This window comes from Tenebrio molitor, chromosome 3 (assembly GCF_963966145.1).
Source record: "Tenebrio molitor chromosome 3, icTenMoli1.1, whole genome shotgun sequence".
NCBI classification, from domain to species: domain Eukaryota; kingdom Metazoa; phylum Arthropoda; class Insecta; order Coleoptera; family Tenebrionidae; genus Tenebrio; species Tenebrio molitor.
In genome coordinates, this window is record NC_091048.1 from 7,314,573 (window position 1) to 7,337,840 (window position 23,268).

At 37.8% G+C, this 23,268-nt stretch overlaps 1 protein-coding gene and 2 long non-coding RNA genes across 4 annotated transcripts; all 3 read left to right on the top strand.

Annotated features, from left to right (window-relative positions):
- Nucleotides 1-1,309: 1,309 nt before the first annotated feature.
- On the top strand, nucleotides 1,310-12,956 carry LOC138127149 (uncharacterized). The gene is made up of 7 exons (XR_011158116.1): nucleotides 1,310-1,503; nucleotides 1,557-1,657; nucleotides 1,715-1,828; nucleotides 1,884-2,148; nucleotides 2,310-10,519; nucleotides 10,581-10,811; nucleotides 11,996-12,956. It is a non-coding gene; the product is annotated as an uncharacterized lncRNA (long non-coding RNA).
- A 1,272-nt stretch (nucleotides 12,957-14,228) lies between these two features.
- On the top strand, nucleotides 14,229-15,468 carry LOC138125615 (uncharacterized; the record flags this gene model as incomplete). The annotated part of the gene is made up of 1 exon (XM_069041040.1): nucleotides 14,229-15,468. A coding segment is annotated over one exon (945 nt), but the record flags the coding sequence as incomplete, so codon positions are not given.
- A 644-nt stretch (nucleotides 15,469-16,112) lies between these two features.
- On the top strand, nucleotides 16,113-18,859 carry LOC138127154 (uncharacterized). Of its 2 annotated transcripts, XR_011158122.1 has the most exons (3): nucleotides 16,113-16,869; nucleotides 16,929-17,543; nucleotides 17,795-18,859. It is a non-coding gene; the product is annotated as an uncharacterized lncRNA (long non-coding RNA). The 2 variants fall into 2 exon arrangements; XR_011158121.1 differs by having other exon boundaries at nucleotides 16,113-17,543.
- Nucleotides 18,860-23,268: the final 4,409 nt, after the last annotated feature.

Consider the following 23,268-nt stretch of genomic DNA (forward strand, 5'->3'; position numbering starts at 1 on the left):
TTGATGGTAATACCACACTACTAACTGCTAACTTTTCACTTTTCGCTTGTCTAGGGAGAGCGATGTGTCCGTTCGGGTCGACCGCTCAGACAAGAATGCGTCTCTGAGCTGAGCTGCTGAGCCGAAACGGAGTCCGTTGGCTATATTCAATGCTGCCTGCCCATTCTCTAGCGAATTTTTAGTCAAGGTCACTTTTGTAAGTACTAGGCCGGGAATTTAACGTTCCCGGCGGATTTTGAATCATGCAAAACCGTCGATAACGGCCGGCGGCATGAAAATAACTAAAAAAAAGTCACATTTGGTTTAAGTCCGGTGAACGAGCTGGTCGTAAAACTGGTCCATTACGACCAATTGAAAACGCCATTGACAAAATGCAATTCCACGTGGTGGATCTTCTGGTTTTATGTGTTGGACACGTTAAACTCCAAGTTATGAAACTGGAAATGTCCATTCGTAATGCAAGTCGTCGGCAACTAACATTCGGTTCTTCCTCAACAGCTTGCAGAATTTCAGGCTCCAAGTCCAAGACACGGCGAGATCTTGGATGACAGGACTAAAGCTGGACAGCATTTACAAAGGTACGTGCACAGGTAACTTGGCGACCGGAAAATCTCTCCCATGCCTGGCCGCCTCAGCATTTAATAAAGCTTCCTCGTAGATGAGCGCCATGTCTCTGTTAACTCCAGATTAGTGTTGTGACGATCACTTCCGGTGGTGACGTCACGGGGTTGCGATTTGACGCCGGTCGGTCGCGGTATGCCGCGAGCGCCAGTCCCTTTTTTCGGCTGTGGTGGGACGCCACACGGCCGGGGTAGCTCTGCGGAGTGACGGCGTCCAGGGGTCAGCTGTCAGGGTGCGGGGTAAGGGGAGTAATTTAGCAGTAGCAACGTTATTATAGTATATCCTCTTGTTAGATGGAAATCGTGGTAGGGAGTATTTAAATTTGATTGGCTAACAGCGAGGCGCGTTTACACGAGCAAAGTTTAGGGTTCATGATTTAAAATAAAAACTTCTAAATTATGACTGAAAAAAAAAAGAAACTATAACGTAATGTTCTTAAAGCTTAATGGAATTTGTAGGTATCTACAGATTCAAAAATTTTGAGATATTTTTAATAAAATCGCATAAAATGAAAATTTAAGTGTTGTTGCCAGATTGTGTTCGTGTAAAGTAAGAAAAATTATATAATTGTTCACATCGAAATGGATAAAACTCTTCATGCGTTCATGCGTTCACCAAACTTAGTAAGTATTATATTTTAGTAAGTTAATATTTTTTTTACCCATTATAAATAATATTATCCGCAGGATTTTGCAGGACATGAAACTGACAACAGTGCAGAGGGAATCATTTGAGCATTTGACACTTGACAACTGTCATTGGTATTCGTTTTTGAGATTGGCGTGGTTTTGTTATCTTTTGGTTCTCCTGTGTTCGTTTTATTTGTCTATTAAAAACCAGTTCTTGTCAGAACTAATCCTTGCTGTGTTTACAGTTTTCGTGGTAAGTTGTATCAATGAGAAAACAAAATGATATACTGTTGTATATATTTCAAGATTTCGAAGAACCAGTCTTGTGGACCTATTTCCTCGTATCATGGAGGCACCAGCTGCAAATTTTGCTACAGTAAATGCCAGAAGACGAAAATTACCAACAGGTATAATTAATTATAGTGATGAAAAGTGCATGTTATGATTAATTTTGTTCCATATAGGTCATTTGACTCTTCGAGAAAAAACTGTCATACATAATGTTCACCAAAACATTGTAAAGGACTTCCCAGATATTGGAGCAACTGAACAGAAAAAGAAGACAGCTTCATATACTGGTATTACTGTGATTTTGCTAAAAACAAAAATTCTTTGACATATAATTATTCACAGGTTTCTCTTTGTCTACAATTTATACTCTTCTGGGTGAAGTACACTCAACTGGGCATGTCAGCCCAGCAAAAAAAGCGAAGCATGAAGAAAGAATAATATTAGATGATCATGCAAACTATCTAATTAGGAAAACTGTGCATGATTTTTTTTTTAAACAAATTCCGCCAACAATTGATGCTGTACATGAGGAGACTAAACTTAATTCTGAAATTCCTAAGATGGGCCGATCAAAATTGCATAAAGTGCTGAAAGAATTACAATTTAGGTAAGAGTTTTTGAGAGAAGGGTTGTATCTAACATGGATTGGAACAAGGTTCATGCTTGCATAGTCACAGTCAATGCTGGTGGAGAATAGAGATCCTTGCTAGCTTATATTTTATATTATATTATCAGCCACATCAATTACAATAATGCAAACTGTTGCAGGTTCAAAAGACGTGGCAGAAATGGTCTTCTTATTGATAGGCCTGAAATTACTGTTTGGAGGGCAAAGTTTTTGCGTGAAATTGAAAAGTTCAGATCAGAAGAACGAAAAATATTTTATTTGGATGAAACGTGGATCAACGAAGGTCATACCAAAACAAAAATATGGGTTGATGAAAGTAAAAAAAGTGCAAGACAAGCCTTTATTGAAGGCTTTTCAACAGGATTGAAAGACCCATGTGGGAAAGGCAAACGCCTTATAATTTTACACATTGGTTCTGACGAGGGCTTTGTTGATGGTGGTTTGTTAATATTTGAAGGGAGCAAAGGTGGTGATTATCATCAAGAGATGAATGCGACAGTTTTTGAAACATGGTTTGCGAAAATTTTAAAAACCCTGCCAAATAATGCAGTAATTGTTCTTGACAATGCCTCATACCATAGTCGCAAAGTTGAAAAAATTTCAACAACGTCATGGAGAAAGGGTGATATTCAGAACTGGCTGGCGTCCAAGAACATTGCCTTTGAATCAGCAATGTTGAAAGCTGAACTCCTGATGTTGATTAAACAACATAAACATACATTTGAAAGGTATGCTGTGGATGAACTTGCTGTACAAGAGGGAAAAACTGTTTTACGTTTGCCACCATACCATTGCGAGTTAAATCCCATCGAATTAATCTGGGCCCAGATAAAAAATGAAGTTGCTTCAAAAAATATAACTTTTAAGTTAAGAGATGTGAAGCCCCTATTTCAGGAAGCTGTGGAACATGTAACTGATGAAAACTGGAAAAAATGTATTAAACATTCAAAAAAAATTGAAAATGAAATGAGAAGAATTGGTGAAAATTTTGGCACAGTACCTGAACTGATTATTTCTTTACAGGATTCCTCCAGTGATACATCTACTGAGTCAGATAGTGACAAAGAAAATTTTGATTAAATTGGTCAACCATGGGCCACTTTTTTCAAAGACAATTATATTCTTATTATACTAACCCGGCGGCACGGCAATTTTGTCGGGGTACATACACTATTACGGATATTACTATCAAGTAATAGTGCAGTGCTTATCAACATAATTACCGGCGTCTCGCCTCCGCATTTTTATTATTATACATATTTTGTTTGTATTTGTTATTTTTTCTTGACCTCTCAACCTTTTGAATATGAATTTATAATAAAATTTTTATATAAACAGGCTTTAGTGAATTAATTCTTTTAGTCATTTAGAAGAAAAAATTACTACATAATGCAATTTTTTGAATTGAATAACATTCTGCGGTAATAATTTAATTGAGATTTATATTCGGCATTTTCAAATATTCCCGCCATTTTTCTCCTGCAATCCTGCTACCCGATTTATAATTTTTGCTGTGTAAACCTGGTTTCTTCCTGCTAAACAAATGTAGTATAGACCCACGCTTCAAAAAAATACATTTTAAGAATTATAATGCGGTGGCTATGGCGGTGAAGTTAATAAAAAATGAAATGACGCCTGGAATGGATCCAATAACAGAAGAGAATTCTTCTATAACACAGGAAGTAACTCAAGAAAATCGCAATGACGAGGAAGGCGATATTTGGTCCTATCATAAAATTTTGGTGCAGCAAATAAATCCTGCTGGAGTAGATTTACAAACTTTAGTGAGTACAGAAGTTTCACAATATTTATCTGCACCACTATGTCCCCTACAAGACGATCCTTTTCAAAAATGGGAACAAATAAAAATAAGTTTACCTAGACTTTACTTGGTGGCCCAAAAATTTTTATAGATTCCAGCCATCAGTGCCTTCAGAAAGGCTCTTTTCCAAGGCTGGGAATATTATGAATGAAAGAAGAAATGACTGTTGGGTAAAAGACTGCACAAACTTCTGTTCTTAGGTTCATTAAACATTGAAGAATGGAAATAAGCAAAAGTATTGTTTTTTTTTTTTGTTCAAAGAAAATTTAGTTTTTGTTATATTGTTCAAAGAAAATTTAGTTTTTGTTATATTGTTCAATTATTTTATACATATTCTAATGTTTTTTATTTTGTTCATAGAAAATATATTTTTTGTTAATTGTTCTTGAAAAGGAAATTATTAATAAACTTGTTTTTTAATTTTAATCGATTGTTACAAAAATCGATATTCTGGCTTCGATATATCGATTATCGAATTTTCATTTTCTTACATCGATTTTTTTAAAACATCGATGTTCCCATCACCACAGAACACCTAAGATAAGAACTGATTTCCCTATGTTAAAGGTTGGCAACGGAAAATACAGCGCTCCTGGTAGTCCAGTGGCAAACTAAATGACCGCGGGAAAAATTTGAACGCAACAGTCTTTATAGTGCTCCCTTTTTCAGATATAAGTTTTTTTTAGTTGTCAAGATATTAAAGTGTAAAAAGTAAATTTGGTTTTAAAAAAACCAAATATACTTTTTCACTTTAAAATCTTAACAATTTTAATAGTAGGAAAATAAAATTAAACACATATATATTTATTAGTTATATATTGAACGAAAAACCGACACAAATAAGAAAAAATTGTAACAAGATAAAACTCTAAAAATTCAAGAAAACAGATAACCAACAAATTAACATTCACTTGAAAAAAGTAAAAAACAAATCACAGTACTATTTACATTTCAGTCTTAATATCCCTCGGATACTGCGGAATACTTCTACTCGCGATTCGCGAATTTACGCTTGTTTGTCAAAACTTCACTTTCACCTGTTCCACAATAATTATGGTCTTGAAGATGAAAACTGGAAATGCTGTCCATTATTTCACCATCTTGAGAATGTGAGGAAGGTTTTTGATCCAAACCTTTGCAAACCGCGGTCAATGTTGTAGACTGATGACATCAACAACTACAAAATCTTCATTTGGAGAATGGTCGTAAGGTTTTGGTATAGAACCGATCCTTTCTTTCATTCACAAAACTATTGCCTCAAAATGATGTTCACAAATTTTCTATGCACCAGTTGATGGATTCTGTATATTTACAAGAATACTTCTTTCGGCTAACAACTCCCACGACTGAAAAACTTTAGTTTACACAGTTTACATATCAAGTATGGCACTAATCCGCACTAATCTAAACGAAAACTTTCGGGAAATTTGCCAAACATCCTTGGCATAACCCAAAACGAAACAAACAACACATCACACAAGATGGATGCTAGTTCGCAAACTCGCAAAGGCGCAAGCTCACAAGAGTCACTAGATGACAAGAATGACATTTGCCTGCGTGGTTTATTCAAAATTCCCCCTCTCGCTCCGCGCCCCGCCGGTGGCACCCACACTTTTTCCGCTGCCATTTTGCCAATGCCAGTTTCACCCCCCTGCCCATCACTACTGCAGGCTCTGCGCGTCTGCGCGGTCCTTTTGTTGGCTCGTTGGCTGCGCGCGGCCGTTGACTCGCGGCTGTGGCGGTGGGGAGCTCTGTTCAGCGCGGAGTCCGGGTATTGTCGGCCGGAAGAAACACGGGTTCCGGGGCGGATTCGGTGGACGCGGTTGAGGTAGTCGGCTTCGCGCTAATTTTCTGGCCCGGCTCGGAGAAAGAACGGAATCTTTCCGCCACCGGGAGCGTTTCCTAAGTAACTTCGTTACAGTGTACTGCACCATTTTTCAGGATAATTACGGGAAATTCACTTTCTAATAAATTGTAAACACGGCCCCATGCAGGTAAATTGTGTTAGTACGTTTTTGCAAGACCTATCTGTCTGGGTTTTTGCCGTATTTACTTTTTTTTGTGTTAACCTTTTTCGTATGAAGCCGCTGTTCTTCCACCGTGCCATTCATAAACGACTCGATGACACGGCATACGGTGAAAATAAAAGAGGGTAGGTATCGTTTTCTGGGCCACTGCTCCCGGTCATGAGATTTTGTACGCTTATAGATATGTTAGCCCGCCGTAATTCGTATTTCCCGTATAAAAACCCGGGAAGATTTTGCTGATCAGGCGAGGTCGCACCCTAGCTAAATCCCCCGTCGCCACTCTCCTGTGCAACGGTGAAGCAATGCATTTCACCTACGTCATTGATAGTGGTGCAGACATGTCCGTCTTAAGACAGAGTGCCGCCACCAGACTTAAAAGATCGATTACACCGGAAGTGCGTGTTTTATCACGACTAAGTTAGTGCCAACAACGTTTGCAGCATCGGTACGTGTCAATTGATTGCCGTTTTGCCCAGTGCAACTATCGAAGTCCTGTTCACGGTCGTGGCCGATGATGTCATGCCTGCAACTTTAGACGCTATTATCGGTTGGGACATTATTGGGTTACCGCATTTAAAACTCGTAAAAACCGACGACGGCCTGGAACTGTACCACGACCTGCTCAACCCAAACAAGGTGCTGACCAGGGCCGTAGCCAGCCTTTGGTTGCAGAAAGGGCAGCCGATTTTCATGGAAGGGCTAAAAAATTTAAACGTAAAGGTAGTTTATTAGGGATATAAAAGTTTAAGAAAGAACAAAAATGTAGTGGTATGTTTAAATACACCTTTGCGATGAGTACCTAATTAATAAAGCTGTAATTTTCTGTCACGCTTGTTATTAAATTTTGACAAGAACAAATCGAAATCAATTTCCTGCGTTCGTTTTTTTTCAAAAGCTAAATAGACCAAGTCAGCCATACGCTGATGTGTCATTGCGATTCTTTGAGGACGGTTAATAGCAGTTACTGTCGAAAATGAAGATTCGCAGCAAGCTGTACTGCATCCAAAAGTGGCAACGGTGGCGAAGAGATCGTACGTTTTCCTGAAAGCTTCTCGTAGCTTATACAGATGTTCAAATTTGTCAGTATCTGATGGCTTTTCTTCAAAGAAACATTTTACCACTGAGAGTTCTTCTTTGGAAGGAATGGTGGCACCTCAAAGAAAGATATAATTTATTGTTCTGAATTAAAATAAAATCACTTCTTTACAAAAAGTAAAAGAAAAACCTACTAGGTTTTGTATACTACACACCTAGTTTCTCCAAAACTATCAGTTTTTCGTAATTGAATTCTTGTATGCTGCTGATGGAATTTAAAAGTTCTTCGTTGTCACAGAATCGTTCATCCAATTGTGTTATTACTAAATCAATTACTTCGAAATGTAATTGTCTCATTTGCGATGGTTCATTATCATTATTACTTGTGTTACATGGTAATTTTTCGAAAACTACATAGTCTTTCATAGACACAGGAACTCTCTTTTCCCGTTTTTTAGAATCAAAATTAATTTCTGATGTTGATGCCTTAGTATTGCCCACCAATACTTCTGACTCCGTAAAAATTTCAGAAAATATATCCACTTCTCTTAGTTTTGCGATGCGTTGCTTTACAGATTTTATAACCGACAAAGCATCTTTCAAACTACACTGCCGCTCAAAAAATTCCGGACACTTAATTTTTTTAAATTTAAAGTACTTAATTTATGTTTTGTGAAAATTTAAGTCAAGTAATCAATTAATTAATGACTTAGCAGGGTTTTAAAAGAAAATGCTAATTATTATATTGTACTCTTTAGGGCAACACCTGCATTAAGTGATTTTCGCACTTTATGCGTATCTAAAACTATTCATTTACAAAGTTGCTTCATGTTTAAATTGTGTTTTCTTTTCAAAGTTACATTTCAGATGACAGATTTGACTCATTTGTGTACCATGCTACCTGAAATTGCTGCCCAAATTGTAGTTTTAAACAACGATGGCCGAAGTGTGCGGTATATTGCACAACACCTTAATATACCGCGAAGTACTGTGCAAGACGCACTCTCGCGGTTCCGTGAAACACATGGATTCACGAGAAGGCCGGATCTGATCATAGCAGGTCAACAACTGATCTTTGTCTTTCTGTATTGCGAGTTAGGGGATTGCCATCAACTATCCTTGCTGGACGATTAGCTGATGTTCGTGGAGTTATGATTTCAGCCCCAACAGTCCGAAGGAGACTGAAGGAAAGAGGTTTGTCTGCGAAAACACCAGCTACAGGCCCTAGATTAACGGTAGGACGGTAGGAAGAGCTCGGCTTGAGTTTGCACAACAGTATGTGAATCGGGGCGACAACGAATGGAAGAACGTGCTCTTCACCGATGAATCCAGATTTAATCCTAGATCACCAGACGGTTGTGAGAAGGTGTGGCGAAGACCAGGGGAGCGATACCGTCAATGCTGCATATCTCCCAGAAGTGGATATAATGGAGGCAGTATTATGATCTGGGCTGGTATATCTTTAGAGGCCCACACCGATTTGGTGTTTGTTGAAAACGGCGCAATGACGGTACATAGGTACATCCTGGAACGTGTAGAATCTCATGTGGTTCCCTATGCGCCATTTATTGGCGAGAATTTTCTTTTTATGGATGACAATGCTCGCCCGCACATGGCGAGAATTGTCGTTCGATATTTGGAACAAGTTGGTATACGACTTCTTCCGTGGCCAGCCAATAGTCCCGACTTGAATCCAATAGAGCACGTCTGGGATTTTCTTGCCAAAAGAGTGAGACGTCGCCAACTCCGACCGGAGACGTTGAATGGCTTAACGCGTCGTCCTGCGTGAGGGACTAGCTTACGAATCTACGACATTTGAGCGCGCGACAAAAGAGAGCCGCAATATGAGCGCAGCGATAAAAGAGCGCAGCGACAAAAGAGCGCCACGACAAAAGAGCGCCGCGAGAAAAGAGCGCCGCGACAAAATAGCGTGAGACAAATAAACACTGTGACAAGACAGACTTTTGAAAAAGCATCAGTCAATTTTTATTTATTTACGTCAATTTTTATGTATTTACGGAGGAGGTTGCTTTTTCCATTTTTCGCAGGCAATTTATCGGCATGTCCAATCTGCAGGATTCCAAGCATCTTATGCTGCAAATCCTGAATTTGCACTCATGTTGCGCCACCTGCCAGCATTGGCATTTGTGCCAATACAAAATGTAGAGGATTATTTGGTAATTGTTCACTTTAACTACTTCTGGAATTTTCGCGTTTTTTCTGGCTAGACAGCCTCAGGGCGTCCTCCTAGATCGTGTCCCACCATTCAAACCTTGTGCAAATGCCTTTTTTTTCTCTCTTGTTGTGTTTCAAGGTCGCGCCAAGTATAACTAAAGGGTAAGGAAAATTTTCATTCAATATGGAAATTAATTATTGCCTTAAGAAAGGCAAAGGCAAAGGCAACCTGTATTTACCTTCTTTTGTGGTCACGCTCTTTTGTCGCCGCGCTCTTATGTCGTCGCGCTCTTATGTCGCCGCGCTTTTATGTCGCCGCGCTCTTATGTCGCACGCTCTTTTGTCGCGCGCTCTTTTTGCGGCGCGCTTTTGTCGCGATACCCTAGCTTACGACGGTGCGGGCGGTGCGGCCGAACCGGATTTATTAAAGCATGGAGTACTATAGCCCTGTCCTACGTGCGGCCGCGTTGGTCGTAAAATTGTTTCGTCCGAAATCCAGACGGCAGAGGCGATCAAATTCTTTGATTTTTCCGCCTGCGATTCGCCCGAACCGTCAGTGGTGCATCTTCGACGGTGCACATGTGTTCTTTTGTCGGTAAAGCGAAAGCGACGAACATTGAACCAGGGAATATAATTTAATTATTTACAACACTGTAGTAAAATAATTCATAAATACCTACCCTTGTCGGAAAGAGGACAAAAGAGCAAAAGAAATAAAAGAACAAATATCGCAGATGTTGAACACAGTATCTTCACAAAAATAAAATTCTGCTTACGTTGTCAATGTCTTGTAAATTATTCCCCACCCTGGGATTTATTATTTTTCAATATTTTTAAATTCTCTTCTCAGTTTTCTGTTAGTATTCGTCAGTAGTTACTGTGGAATACGAGTGTCAACAGGTCCAACGGAGTTTAATTTAAAAAGTTTACAATGTCTGAATCATTTATTGAGCTTTTAATAGTGGCAGTTAGAAAGACCAATTTACTTTGGGACATGACTGATAGAAGGTACCATAATCGACTCGACAAAGAACTAGGGGAAACAAGTAAGTTAAAAAAGTTTACCATATTCTATTATTTATTTAAAGGATCCCACAAACCAACGCGGTGGCGGCTGCGGTGGCGATTGCGATCGCGATCAGTAGCATTCAAACCAAAGCGATTTGTTCGCTGGATCGCAGTCGCATTTGGTTTTTTTTTTTAGTGTTGATGTCAATATGGCTTCCTGTGAATGTGAATCTGAAGAGTTTCTAGTTTTGACTGCATTCTTAGAAGACGCCGAAAATATAAGGTAAGTACCGAAGCAAAAGTATTGTACGATGTAATTATTTTGTTGTTTTAATTAAATTCAGGAAAACAAGGAAATGGGTGCATGAAATTAATATGGTCCGCCGGAAGGAAGGTGAATTTCACACATTATACCCACTCCTTCGAAATGATGAGGAAAGATTTTTCTTATATTTTCGAATGAACTTCGAATGTTTTGATGAACTTAAAAATCTTATCAAAGATGATATACAAAAGCAGTGCACTAATTATCGGGAACCCATCGAACCAGTGGAACGTCTGACAGTCACACTAAGGTAGAAAATCATTTTGTAGTCGTAATATATTCTTAGATTAATGCAACTTATTTATTAATTAGTCGGGTTAAACAATACATTAATTGGATTAATAATGAAGAGACTCTGAAAATCCCTCTTAGAAGGAGGCACTAGAAGCCACACCTTGAGTAGTATGATCATTGGTGTCGCTGGACGAGTATGTCATTTGAGTATAATCTGATTCTGAGACAGGAGAGTTTATAGTCATAGCAGATGTCTCCGTAGAAGATGGGCCAGGATGTACACTGACTGTAGTGGTGGTGTATCCGTCTTCCGCTTGTTGATTTAGTTCTTCTTCCATGAGCAATTGGGCTATTTTAAACTTTGTCATAGTTTGACGTCTTGGCGAAAAATTTTTCAAAGTTTTTGCGTAACTTAAAAATATTAGATCTACGTCATCATACGCCGCTTGTGTATTGTTGCAAGGTTTTTTGTCGAAATATGCTATAACTTTATCAATTGAGGTTGGCGTCTGGGTTTGCTCCTCCAATCGCCTCTTTCGAGTAGTACTGTTTCTTTGAGAAGTGTTGGTTCTAGGAGTGACTGGAGTTTTTGTTCTAGCAGTGTCTGATGTGTTAGTTGTTTGAGTGACTACAGTTTGTGTGCTAGTTACTGGAGCATTAGTTATTATGGAAGCGTTTGGCGATAGTGGTCCCCCATGAAAAAGGTCGTCTTCGTTTTGGGAAACTGTATCGGCGCCTGCATTGTCAGATCGTAGAACCTCTTCTCCCTCACTTTGCAACGGGATTGTCTCATATCCACCTGGTACGTTAGCTACATTAGTATTTGTACTAGCAAATTGCAAAAAAGGCTTAAATATTTCCATTTGCTTCGCCCACGGCCATGTTTTGTAGCGATCGAGGATTTTTCGTTCTTGACCAGTGTGAGTAACAACTTCTGATCGTAAGTGTTTGGCATAACAATCGCGCAAATTTTTCCATTTTTTCTTCAAAGTATCACCTGAAAATAAATTAGTACCTATAAGTACCTAGTTGATTAATGTATCCAATAGGGTAGGGACCCAGAAATGTTTTATTAAGTCGACCGGTGTGTTTTATTTCTGTGTTTCTGCTAATGGAGAAATTAATGAACTACTAATACCTAATTCAAGGGAATGATCTTCAATTTAAATTAGTACCTATACGTATGTTTTTGTTTTTCAGGTTTCTGGCCACAGGGGATTCTTTTAGCACTATCGGTCATAGTTTTCGCATGGGTTTTTCCACAGTAAGTAGCATTGTTGCCGAAGTATGTGATGTAATCTGGCAAAGGCTTCAACCTACATACATGCCTCAACCTACTGCAGAAATATGGGAGAAAGCAATATCCGGATTTCAAGAAAAGTGGCACTTTCCAAACTGTATCGGAAGCATTGATGGTAAACATGTAACCATAAAATGCCCTAACAAAACTGGCTCAAATCATTTTTGCTACTTACATAAATTTTCTATCGTTTTACTCGCTATTGTGGACCCAGATTATTAATTCAGTTGTATCGATGTCGGTGCGTATGGTAAAAATAGTGATGGAGGAATTTTCGAGGTGTCAAAAATGGGGCAAAGGTTTGCTAGTGGCACATTTGATCTTCCACCAAGTCAACCACTAGCAGGGCAGAATGAAGCTACCCCTTGTGTACTTGTCGGTGACGAAGCCTTACACTATCTCTATATTTGATGCGTCCATATCCATATAGACAAGTACGACATGACAACAGAAAGGAGAACTTCAACAAGGGATTATGTCGTGCTAGACGTGTAGTGGAAAATGCTTTTGGAATTTTAACTCAGAAATGGAGAGTATTTTTTAGGCCTATTGAAGTTAAGGTGGAGACTACAAAACAGATTGTAAATGCAGCATGTGTTCTACACAACTATTTACGAGTCAAAAAATCTGATCAGCATTTTCTTCACTTGTTAGACCCGTATGAACCAATAGTGGACGGTTTTGCTCACTTACCAATTGATGGACGAAGAGCAACGAATTTCGCTTTTGAAGTTCGCGAAAGATTTACTAATTACTTCAATAGACAATAATAATTGCTAATTCGTGTTAACACTTCGCATTGAATTGTAGATAATTACTTGCATCTCCAAAAATAAATATAAAATACTTATTGTACATTTTATTAGTAATGAATAGGTACTCACCGTCAGTGTTTAACAGGGCTCCTATTTCATCCCACGTTTTATTTTTTCTTCGATTATTTTTATATTCTGGATGAGAAAGATCATATAGAATTTTATAATTTTTTACATTTTCAATAAGTTTTTCGCTTGTGATCGACATTTTTGTGCAATAATCACGAAAACAATCAGCGCGTGCAGCGGTCAAATGTAACAGGACGCGTTTGAACGCCACCGGGATTGTGAACGCTGCAAATTACCGCTGAAGTTATCGCCAGATCGCTCCTGTCTGAACAGGAACACTACAAGTGTATTGTAACATCTGATCGCCACCGCGGCCGCCAGCGCGTTGGTTTGTGGGATCCTTAAAACTCTTTATAAATGTATATAAAGTGTAGCATGTAAGGTACGAGTATAATGCACATTATTGTTTTAACTATACACGTTGTATCGGTCGTAGTGTGAAAAACCTGCAAAGTTTTTTTCTTATAAAAGCAGCTTTCTTTGTGGACGCGTTATTCTTTTTTCTCGATTTCCAATGTGCCCGGGGGTCAATTTTAGCATTTCTAAATTGTTCCATGTCAAATTCTGATACTCCTTCAAAGTCTATAATAATGTTATGCAACAACGTAATGGCCTTTACAATGTGCACGGCATTTTCCACTTTAGTTTCTATTGCTTTTCCCAAAATTCGGAATTTTGAAACTATGCTACCAAATGAACATTCCACAACCATTCTCGCCCTTGATAGTCGATAATTAAAAGTGTCATTTTCTTCACCCTCTTGTAATTGACTCCTGGGGAAAGGCCTCATAAGGTATTCAGAGAGTGGAAACGCTTCATCCCCAAGAAACACAAAAGGTGCTGTAATTGTTGAACCTGGTAATATTGTTTCCTCTGGAAAATTAATTCTTCCTGATTCTATGCCACGTCGTAAAGGACAAGCATCAAATACACCAGCATCACTGTCTTTTCCGTAGGAGCCTACATTTACCGTAACAAATTTATAGGTAGCATCTGTAACAGCAAGCATACCAATGGAGTAAAAATTCTTGTAGCAGTAATACATAGAGCCGGAATTTGCAGGTTTTTTTATTCTGATATGTTTGCCGTCTATAGCCCCCATGCAATTAGGAAATTGCCACCTTTCCCAAAATGTTTTTGCAATGTCTTTGAAAGATGAAACCGTGGGTTCCGGCATATGCTCCATTACCAGTGTATTCCAAATAATTTTACATACTTCCACAACAATAACAGCCACAGCACTTTTTGAAATTCTAAAAGAATATGCAATTTGTCTAAATTGTATACCCGTGGCCAAGTATCTGAAACAAAAATTATTGTTATAGCCTCTAATTGTGATGTTTTTTCTTTTCTAGAGGAAACAGTTAAAGGGAAGTGGAAAAATTTACGTGACACCTTTAAGAAGGAGTTAAAGAAGGTCCGCAAATATAGATCAGGTGACGAAGCAGAAGCATTTCGTTACACAGGATCATGGTGCCACTTTGAAGCCATGCAGTTTTTGAAACGGATAGCAACTCCTAGAGAAACTGAGGGAAATTTGCCTGCATCTCAGGAAGAAAATTGTGATTTTCAAGATTCTCAGGAAGATGAATCGCAGGAATATGAGCCTCAAGACTCGCAGGAACGTATGTCACAACATCAAGAAGCGGAACAAGAGGAATTGGCTCAGCAAAATGAAGAATTTGGACCATCGACTAGCAAAGGAAAATCGAAAATGAGTCGTTTACAGAAGGAACTACAGCACTTGGAAGAATCGCTGCCTGCCGCAAATAGCCTCACAAAACCAATAGCTGTAGCTGTTTCCAGAAAACGGAAATTAAATAAAGTCTCACAACAAGAAGGGAATTTTGAACGAGAAATGTTGCTACTTGAGACAAAAAAATTGGAACTCCTAAAAAATTCAAATGACGACGATGAAGACCTCAACTTTTTTAAATCGCTTTTGCCGCATGTCAAGCAACTTCCTTCAATAAATAAACTAAATTTTCGGACCAAGGTGCAAAATTTGCTCTGTCAGGAACTGACAAAGCTCGAAAGCCTCCATAATAGGATTCATCTATCCCAAACAAGTACGACGAGTCGAGTCACATCGCCATATTGTTCACCACTTTCTTCGATCTACAGCAGTGGCCAACAATCCGATGGTGGACATAACGAGGTACACAATAATTATATTGTGCACGAATTTAATTAACTACCTACGCTATATGAGGAACCACAAAATAAAATATTTTGAGTTACAGTTCAGAAGTTATTAATTTATTTAACTCAAAAGTGTCCATTACTGGTGCAGTGTCCATTACTGGCGCAACTACCCTATATTTTTTTATACAAAAAATAAAAATAAAATGATAAAATGTAAAAATCATTTTTTTAACTTACCTTAAAGTTAACATGAGCCTTTCTTCTACTGAAATTGGTCGTTGAAAATTAGTTGGCTTGTACCTAATTTCTGATTTTATCGCGTTCACTATATAGTCAAATGTTGTAGGCAGCATTCTACAATAATTATGAAATAAATTTGGAGAAGTTCTTAACTGTCTATATGTATAAATGATGAAACTCTCCAAATTTCATTCTTTCTAAAAAAATAATGTTTGTCGGATTTCTTTTCCTTGGCCTATTTCTACGTCTTAAAATTAGCATTTTTAAAACCACATTGTCACATTAAAATTTTACGTTTGTTCGACCACCCCATTTTCTACGAGACTGTGTGACTAGTTACCGACGACTCTATCGTCATCAGTCATCACCACTCTCTCGCCGCGCCCTGCCGCTAGTACAAATCAGCACGTAGGACACCCAACCCTCGCCGGTCGCATCGCCCGCACCGCGTCGTATCGGCCGCCCCGGCCGTTTCGTAACATTGGTCGCTCACGCAGGACATAGTGTAAGAGTGGCTCTGGAGGAAGAATGTGCTCAAATACCTCAAGATTACATTGCCACTCTCATTCAAAGTGTGCCAAATCGTTTAACCCTTTCGTGGGCCGCGGGAATATGTATTCCCACATCATATTCTCAGTACTTGGGCTCAAATGAATAGGATTTCCCACATCCATAGATAAAATAAAGACAAATAGAATGCAAAGTCCCTTGATTTTTTTTGAGCAGCAAATGTGGCGTCATCTGTTGAGTTGTGGACGGTGCAATATTCCATAGCCTATTGGATGTTTTTCATTATTACTTTATTTTTATTATTTAATAATTTAGAAAAGATAATAAAAATCGGGTTTATTTTAATATTTTTTATTTTCAACATCTTCTTATACATTTCTACAGCGTAGGAAGTGCAAAAAATTCTCTTAATTTTGAATAAGCTCTCATCCTAGACTGTTGTAAAACGCCAATACCAAGATTTTATTTTCTGTAGTGTATTTATGCCCTTTTGGTTTAACTTTTTTTCGATTGTGCCAAACAAAAATGTATTGCCTCATCCCCCAAAACTTTACCTTTTAACTTCATTTCAAAATTTGAGAATAATTTCACACGGCATTTGATTTTTTCAACAGAAAACTGGTTACTTTCTTAAATCGCGGAAACTTATGCCAAAATTTAAAAAAAATATATATATTTTGACATATTAAGTCATAAATAATAAATCTACTGTTACGAGAATTTGCAGAGTGCAAAGGTATTTAAACCATGTGGAACTCGCCATAGAATTTCAAATCCAATTAAATATCCAGGGCATTTTATGGAACGGATTAAAAGCACGGGTAATAAGCAGTTATCAACTTTGTAGCCTATGAAAGTGTAGGTATAACAGCTACACTGTGTGTGGACTTCATTTTACCAGCAAATACTTCGGCACGAACAATGGGATTGCTGAATGTGGCCGTACCCTCGACTCAATACAACTTTCCTCCTTTTCCAGTCCAGACTTACTTCCAGTAATAGTAAAAAAATATTGATAATTATACATATTTTAACTGAAAACTATTTTTTATAGAATTTTCATCCGATCTACTGATCTACGATATTTCTACTGAAGACGTTATAAGTAAATTGTGTAAATCCTGTTTTATGCAGTAATGAAGATATAAATTCTTGTGAAAGTTTCAAAAAGAAAATGAGAAAAGCTGAGCATAATCAAAATTATAAAAAGCCAGAATGTTAATCCAAAATTCGGGCTGCAATGTACTGAAAACGTTACATGCAAAATTCGATGTCAAAATAAAGAGCAAAATTTTGAAGGTGAGGAAGCCGTAAATCTCTGTCGCAATTGAGGAAAAGAAACACCAAATCAAAATTTATAAAAATGCAATGGAAATGTATCGAAAAAAATTGAAAATAAAAACTTCAAAATAAATGTAAGGTAAGGTGGGGTAAATGTATTAACGGGACAAATGTATTAGTCGCACACAATTTTTTTAAACTGCGAGCCAATATTCCGCCATCTCTGTTTTGGTAGTCTACATGAACCATTCCGCTAAACTAATGCTATAGAAACCTGTTTATGCAACCAGTTTGAATTTTATTGCCGGTGGAAATCTTGCACATGTCTAACCTTGAATTCATGTGGTGCAGACGTTCGGCAAAAAAATCGTCAAGCTTTCATATCACGGTAAGTTTACATCGTTTTTGGTATCTATCATTACGTAAAGGTTTCCAAAAGGTCAATCAATTATAAATTGTTAGATATCTTTAATGATATTCGAATACTGATATATGTTACATTTGCCTCAGCAAATGAGGGATTTGGGGTAAATGTATTTGATAATAGTGAGGCAAATGTATTAGCTATGTTACTTTTCCCCCATTTCATTTCAAAAATATGTTTTCAAATTATCCTTAATAAAAACTATTTTTTTTTAGGCAAAATGGTTAGAAAGTACATTAAAAAGCACTCTAAAGATCCAAAATATCTAGCCGTAACCTTAAAGGCGGCAATTCATGAAGTGAGAATAGGACATATGACTGCTTACAAGGCTGCTCGCGAATTTAGCATTCCGTATTCTACAATATATACTCATTTGAAAGGGTTACGGGGTATAAAAAAGGCTTGGCTTGGCTTGGCAGCGTCAAAATGTGGGTAGGAAATTACCAAAGTCGATATTTTCACAATTTGTGGGAAATACTTGGGCCAGTGTTACAGAACAAACTATTAAAACTGGTTTTCGAAAAGGAGGAATACATCCTTTCAACAGCAAAGCCATTGGAGATGACAAGTTTCAGCCTGATACGTTAGAACGTTGGCACAATGCAAAACAACATCCTGTTTCTGACAATTTGAATGAAAAACGGTGTGGTACCCAAATCCAAAACGGTAGTAATAATGGTCCAGTGACTTCTATATCGTCAGCCGTCGAAGACCTTAAAACGTCCAAAACAATCCAGTACTTACCTTCTACATCTTCAATGGTCGAATTTAACGTACAAAATGATGGTAAAATCAATCCAGTGCCTTCAACATCTTCAGTACTCAGGTGATGAAGATGTCAACGAAGAGGAAGAGGAAGAAGTTGGCGAAGAAGTTGGACAAAAAGTTAGAGAAGAAGTTGGACAAGATGATGAAGTTAACATTAATAAGTGGGTGTTAGTGCAATATTCTACGAAAAAAACCATTAGACATTTCGTTGGGCAAGTGATAGGCTCTAGTGATGAGGGATGGGATGTTAAATACGTTAAAAAGTCCAGCAGTGATGATTATAACATTAAATTTGTTTGGCCCGTATTTGACGACACCGATACCGTATCTGATGAAGACATTAAAAAAATTTTGCCTGACCCCACTATAATCAAGCGAGGTTTTATGGAATTTTCGGCTTCATTATTTAAAGAATGTAAACTTTAAGTTGTTTTTTTTTGTACCCTTTTCGAATAAAAACTTTATTTTGTGTTTATGATATACATTTGCTTTAATAAAAATTTATAAAATAATTATGATTTTGTCTTTATATGTTGATTTTAGATATAAAAGTTCATATCTAGCTTATTTATAAACATATTTTCATCAATTATGCGCCAAATTTTAGCTAATGAACACCGTTTTTACATTTGCCCCTATTAAATTGAATGTGTACAACTAGTTACAGATACCAGACCATTGTCGCATTTACCCCAACGACAGGGGCAAATGTAACATACGGACATCATTTAAAAAAATATTTTTTTGTACATTGTTGGAGATGACGGTAATGTTTTTGTACACTCATTATAAACGACAACACTTGTATAAACATATGTGAGTTTTTTCGGATTTTTCATTGTCAAGTTTGATTTGATACTTGGCACTAAAAGCCAACTATTGAAAAACTATGTCGCAATTACCCCTACTTACCTTAGTCTTTTAATTTCAAAAATAAATGATTTTGGGAATCGCCCTCAAATGTCACATGATTTATATTGACAAATCACAACTCCGAATTGTTTGAATAGCAACCAATCACAATTTAATTAAGCGTATTTTAAATTGGGTTGACACAACAAAAGAAGAAATTAAAGCTTTTTTTGGGTTACTCATTATAATGGGAATACATTTACTACCACATCTATCTAACTACTGGAGCAGTGATATTAGGAATAGAAGCTGTATCAAAAGTTATGACGCTAAAAAGATATAAGAAACTCGTAGAAACATTGCATTTGAACGACAATTATTTAGCTGTACCTAAAGGAGAAAAAGCGTATGATAAACTTCATAAACTTCGACCTCTTATTGATGCGCTAAACGAAAGCTCACTAAATGCATATCAACCTTCGAATAGACTTTCTGTTGACGAGTGAGTCAATGATACCCTTCAAGGGAAGCAGTACATGCCGAAAAAGCCAGTGAAAAGGGGATACAAAGGTTGGTGTCTTGGCGACTCCACCACTGGATTCATAACTAAATTCATACTAAGGCAGAGTATGGACTTGGAGAGAGAGTGGTAATGGATCTGTGCCAACCACTCATCAATTCGAAATGTCTTGTCGCTTTCGACAATTTTTTTACTTCTGATAAGTTGATGCGTATGCTACTCAATGATGGAATTTACTCAATTGGCACGGTAAGAACAGACCGAAAAGAACTTCCCAATATGTTGAAAACGAAGGAGAAACTAAGCAGAGGTGAATTTATGTTCAGTGTAAAGGGTGCCGTTGCAGCTACCAAATGGCAAGACTCTAAACCAGTTACAATAATCTCAACCGCTGCGAATCCTAAAACCACAAAATTAATCTCAAGGAAAAATAAGGACGGTTCAAAAAGTGAGGTTTATCGCCCAGAAGCCGTAGAAATTTACAACAGCATAATGGGAGGGGTTGATCGCTTCGACCAAAAAAAAGAAAGGTACGAAGTAGGAAGAAGGTCGACAAAGTGGTGGCATAGGATATTCTATTATTTATTAGATTTAGCTATCGTAAACGCATAGACAATAATGAATGTTGTAAAAAACGGGGGAGATCAGTTGACTTTTCGCCTTCGCCTTGCTAGACAATTGATTGCTGGTTTTTCAACAAGAAAACGAAAGGGACGACAACCATTATTTATCAAGAAAAAAACGGGAAGTATTGGAGTCCCTGTAGAAGTAAGAACGGCAAATGTTGGGAATCATCTCCCAAAACAACTTCAAACATACAGGCGTTGTCGGTTTTGCAGTACACGGAAAAATGAAAAACGTTCCAGAGTCGAATGTGCAGGGTGCCGGGTTGCCTTATGTCTAGAACCTTGCTTTAGATTATTTCATGAAAAATAAAAATTGTATTTTTCTATGCTTTTATTGGTTCATTTATTGTATTTCAATAATATTTAAATAAACAATTTCATACCCAAATCAAAATTCTTATTATTTTAAATATGACCACGTGATGTGGGAAACATATCACCCAAAACGAATTTCACTTCATGGATAAAGGGAAGATATCTTCCCACATAATTTTTCAAAAAATCTGTCAAACAAAAAAATCTAAATCAATGTTTTATATGCTTTAGATGTTATCTTTGAATTATTTTCAGTTCGAAACCGAATTTCCTTCAAGCTAAAAAAAGTGCCCAAGACGTTATAAGAGCTCGCGGTGGTAACACCCGTTATTAATGTTGAATTAGTAGTAGTAGGTCTTAATTTCATGTTAATTGATCAAATATTCCATTATTTTTGTTAATTTAACTTTTCTTCATTTCGTTTTTCCATTGTAAAGATGGTGTTACTTATTTAAACACAATTTAAGAAATTTCATGATTTTTCATGAACCACAATAACAGTTTTGTAGGTGTCCGGAATTTTTTGAGCGGCAGTGTACTTGAACGGTTTTGCAAAATGGCATCTGCAGGTTCTAAAATTCCCAAGATATTTCTCATGAGCAAGGAACGGTTCCGCAAAGCTTCTGACCCAATGCGTCGAAGAGGGGACAACGGTACCCAGATGCGCAGTAAAGAATTTCGGAAACTCTGTGACGACTATCAGGTGACGCTATCGTACACGCGGCTGTACTATCCACGTTCCGATCCTACTGAACGCGTTAACGCGACCGTCAAGACCATGATCGCCACCACCGTCAAGCACGACCACCGACTCTGGGCAGACAACTTAGCCGCCATCGGATGCGCAATTTGTACCTCGCGTCACGAAACTACCGGTTACACCCCCTATTTCGCCAACTTCGGGAGGGAACACAAATTGCTGGGTAGCGAATTCGATCACCCGATACCAGCATCCGACGACAATCCGGACTCGACCACCCAGAAACGACTCGTGGGCTTCCGGAAACTGTACCAGGACATCGCGGCGAAATTAAAGACGGCGCACGAACGTGTCTACGACCTAACGTAGAAGGCCAGTGCAGTACCTGGTGGGTCAGCAAGTTTGGCGTAAAGATAAAAGCCTGTCGGACGCGACCGCGACAGCGCTAAATTAGGACCTAAATGTATCGGACCGTTCGTGATCAGTCGTAAATGTGGATCTTGGACTTACGAGTTGGCGGATGAACACGGAAACAACAAGGGTATCTGGCATGTTCAAGAACTAAAACCCGTCCACCCGGACTATGAACCACCGTGAGTCGAACTGCTTGTGTCCGAGAGCGGGTGTCAGTAAATTTGCTCGGGCAAATTTACTTATTTAAGGAGGGGGGTATTGTCATGGTTCGAAAATTCCGTTCCGTTCGTTTTTCTTTGGATTTGGCCGGAGTGGAAGGCCCATGGGTTCCACTAATGCTGAAATTTTGTGGGCACTAAAATCTGTCTATAATAACTTTTCCTTTGCTGGTAATGAGAGCTGCAATCAATTACTTGGAGAAATGTTCCCTGATTCGGTTATTGCAAAGTGAAGTGTTTGTGTTTATATGGTGAAGTGAAACAATATAAAATCTGTCTCAATTCTAAATTACCACCACCTGTTGAATTATGTTGGCAAAATCAAAATATTTCTAAATTGGATATTATTATAACCAAAGTTGACATAACAACGTAATTTACGTCATAGTAAAATGAAAAATTTTCTTGTAAAATCAGAGAATGATAACCTCACAAATATCGCACGTTCAAATGAAATCCTGGGCTGGGGAGGCGTTGGAAACCGTCAATTGTTGCGATTTTTTAAAGCGTAGATTAATTGGAGCATGTTGACAGCTAACCTAAAATGTAGAGCCAAAAAAATCTTTCTTTTTTTTCTTTCTTTGCAATGTTTTACATTAAAAATAGAATAACTTAACGATTTCTGTTCTCGAAGCAAATATCTAAGGGCAACCTTTGCTGAAAACAAACATTTATGTCCCGATTAAACATAAACAAATGTCATTCATGTCAAATGGCGGGAAATGAAACTTTACACTGTTCTAAACGGTTTAATTTTTCCAACGCTTACTCAGCCCAGGATTTCATTTGAACGCGCGATACAATTTGATGCATTTTTCACCAAACAGTGTTGCCGGTTGTATTTCTAACGTAGAGCAGTGTTGGTGGAAATTTAGAATTAAGACAGACTATATGCTTGTAATGCAATAATATAGTTTGTCCAGCGAGAGATTGGTTGACATAAAAGTCACTAAATTCTACGTAGAGAAAGTAGTACCTAACGCACGTAAAATTTGAAATATATCCTTCAAGCAGTAACATTTTTGCCCTGAAATTATACTCTAATTAATGTATTCTAGTGTATTTTGTAGTATTGGGTTAATTTAATACAATTTAATCTACCAATCTCTCGCTGGACTAAGTTTACCTATTGTTGATTTCATATAAATGTTCATCAAGTGAGCTGTTGATGTGTCAAAGCATCTTTAATTTTGTTACATTACAAAAGTCACATTTATGATTATGACAGACCCATTATAGGTTAAGTCCAATAAATCTTGATGCGTCAGTTTATTAA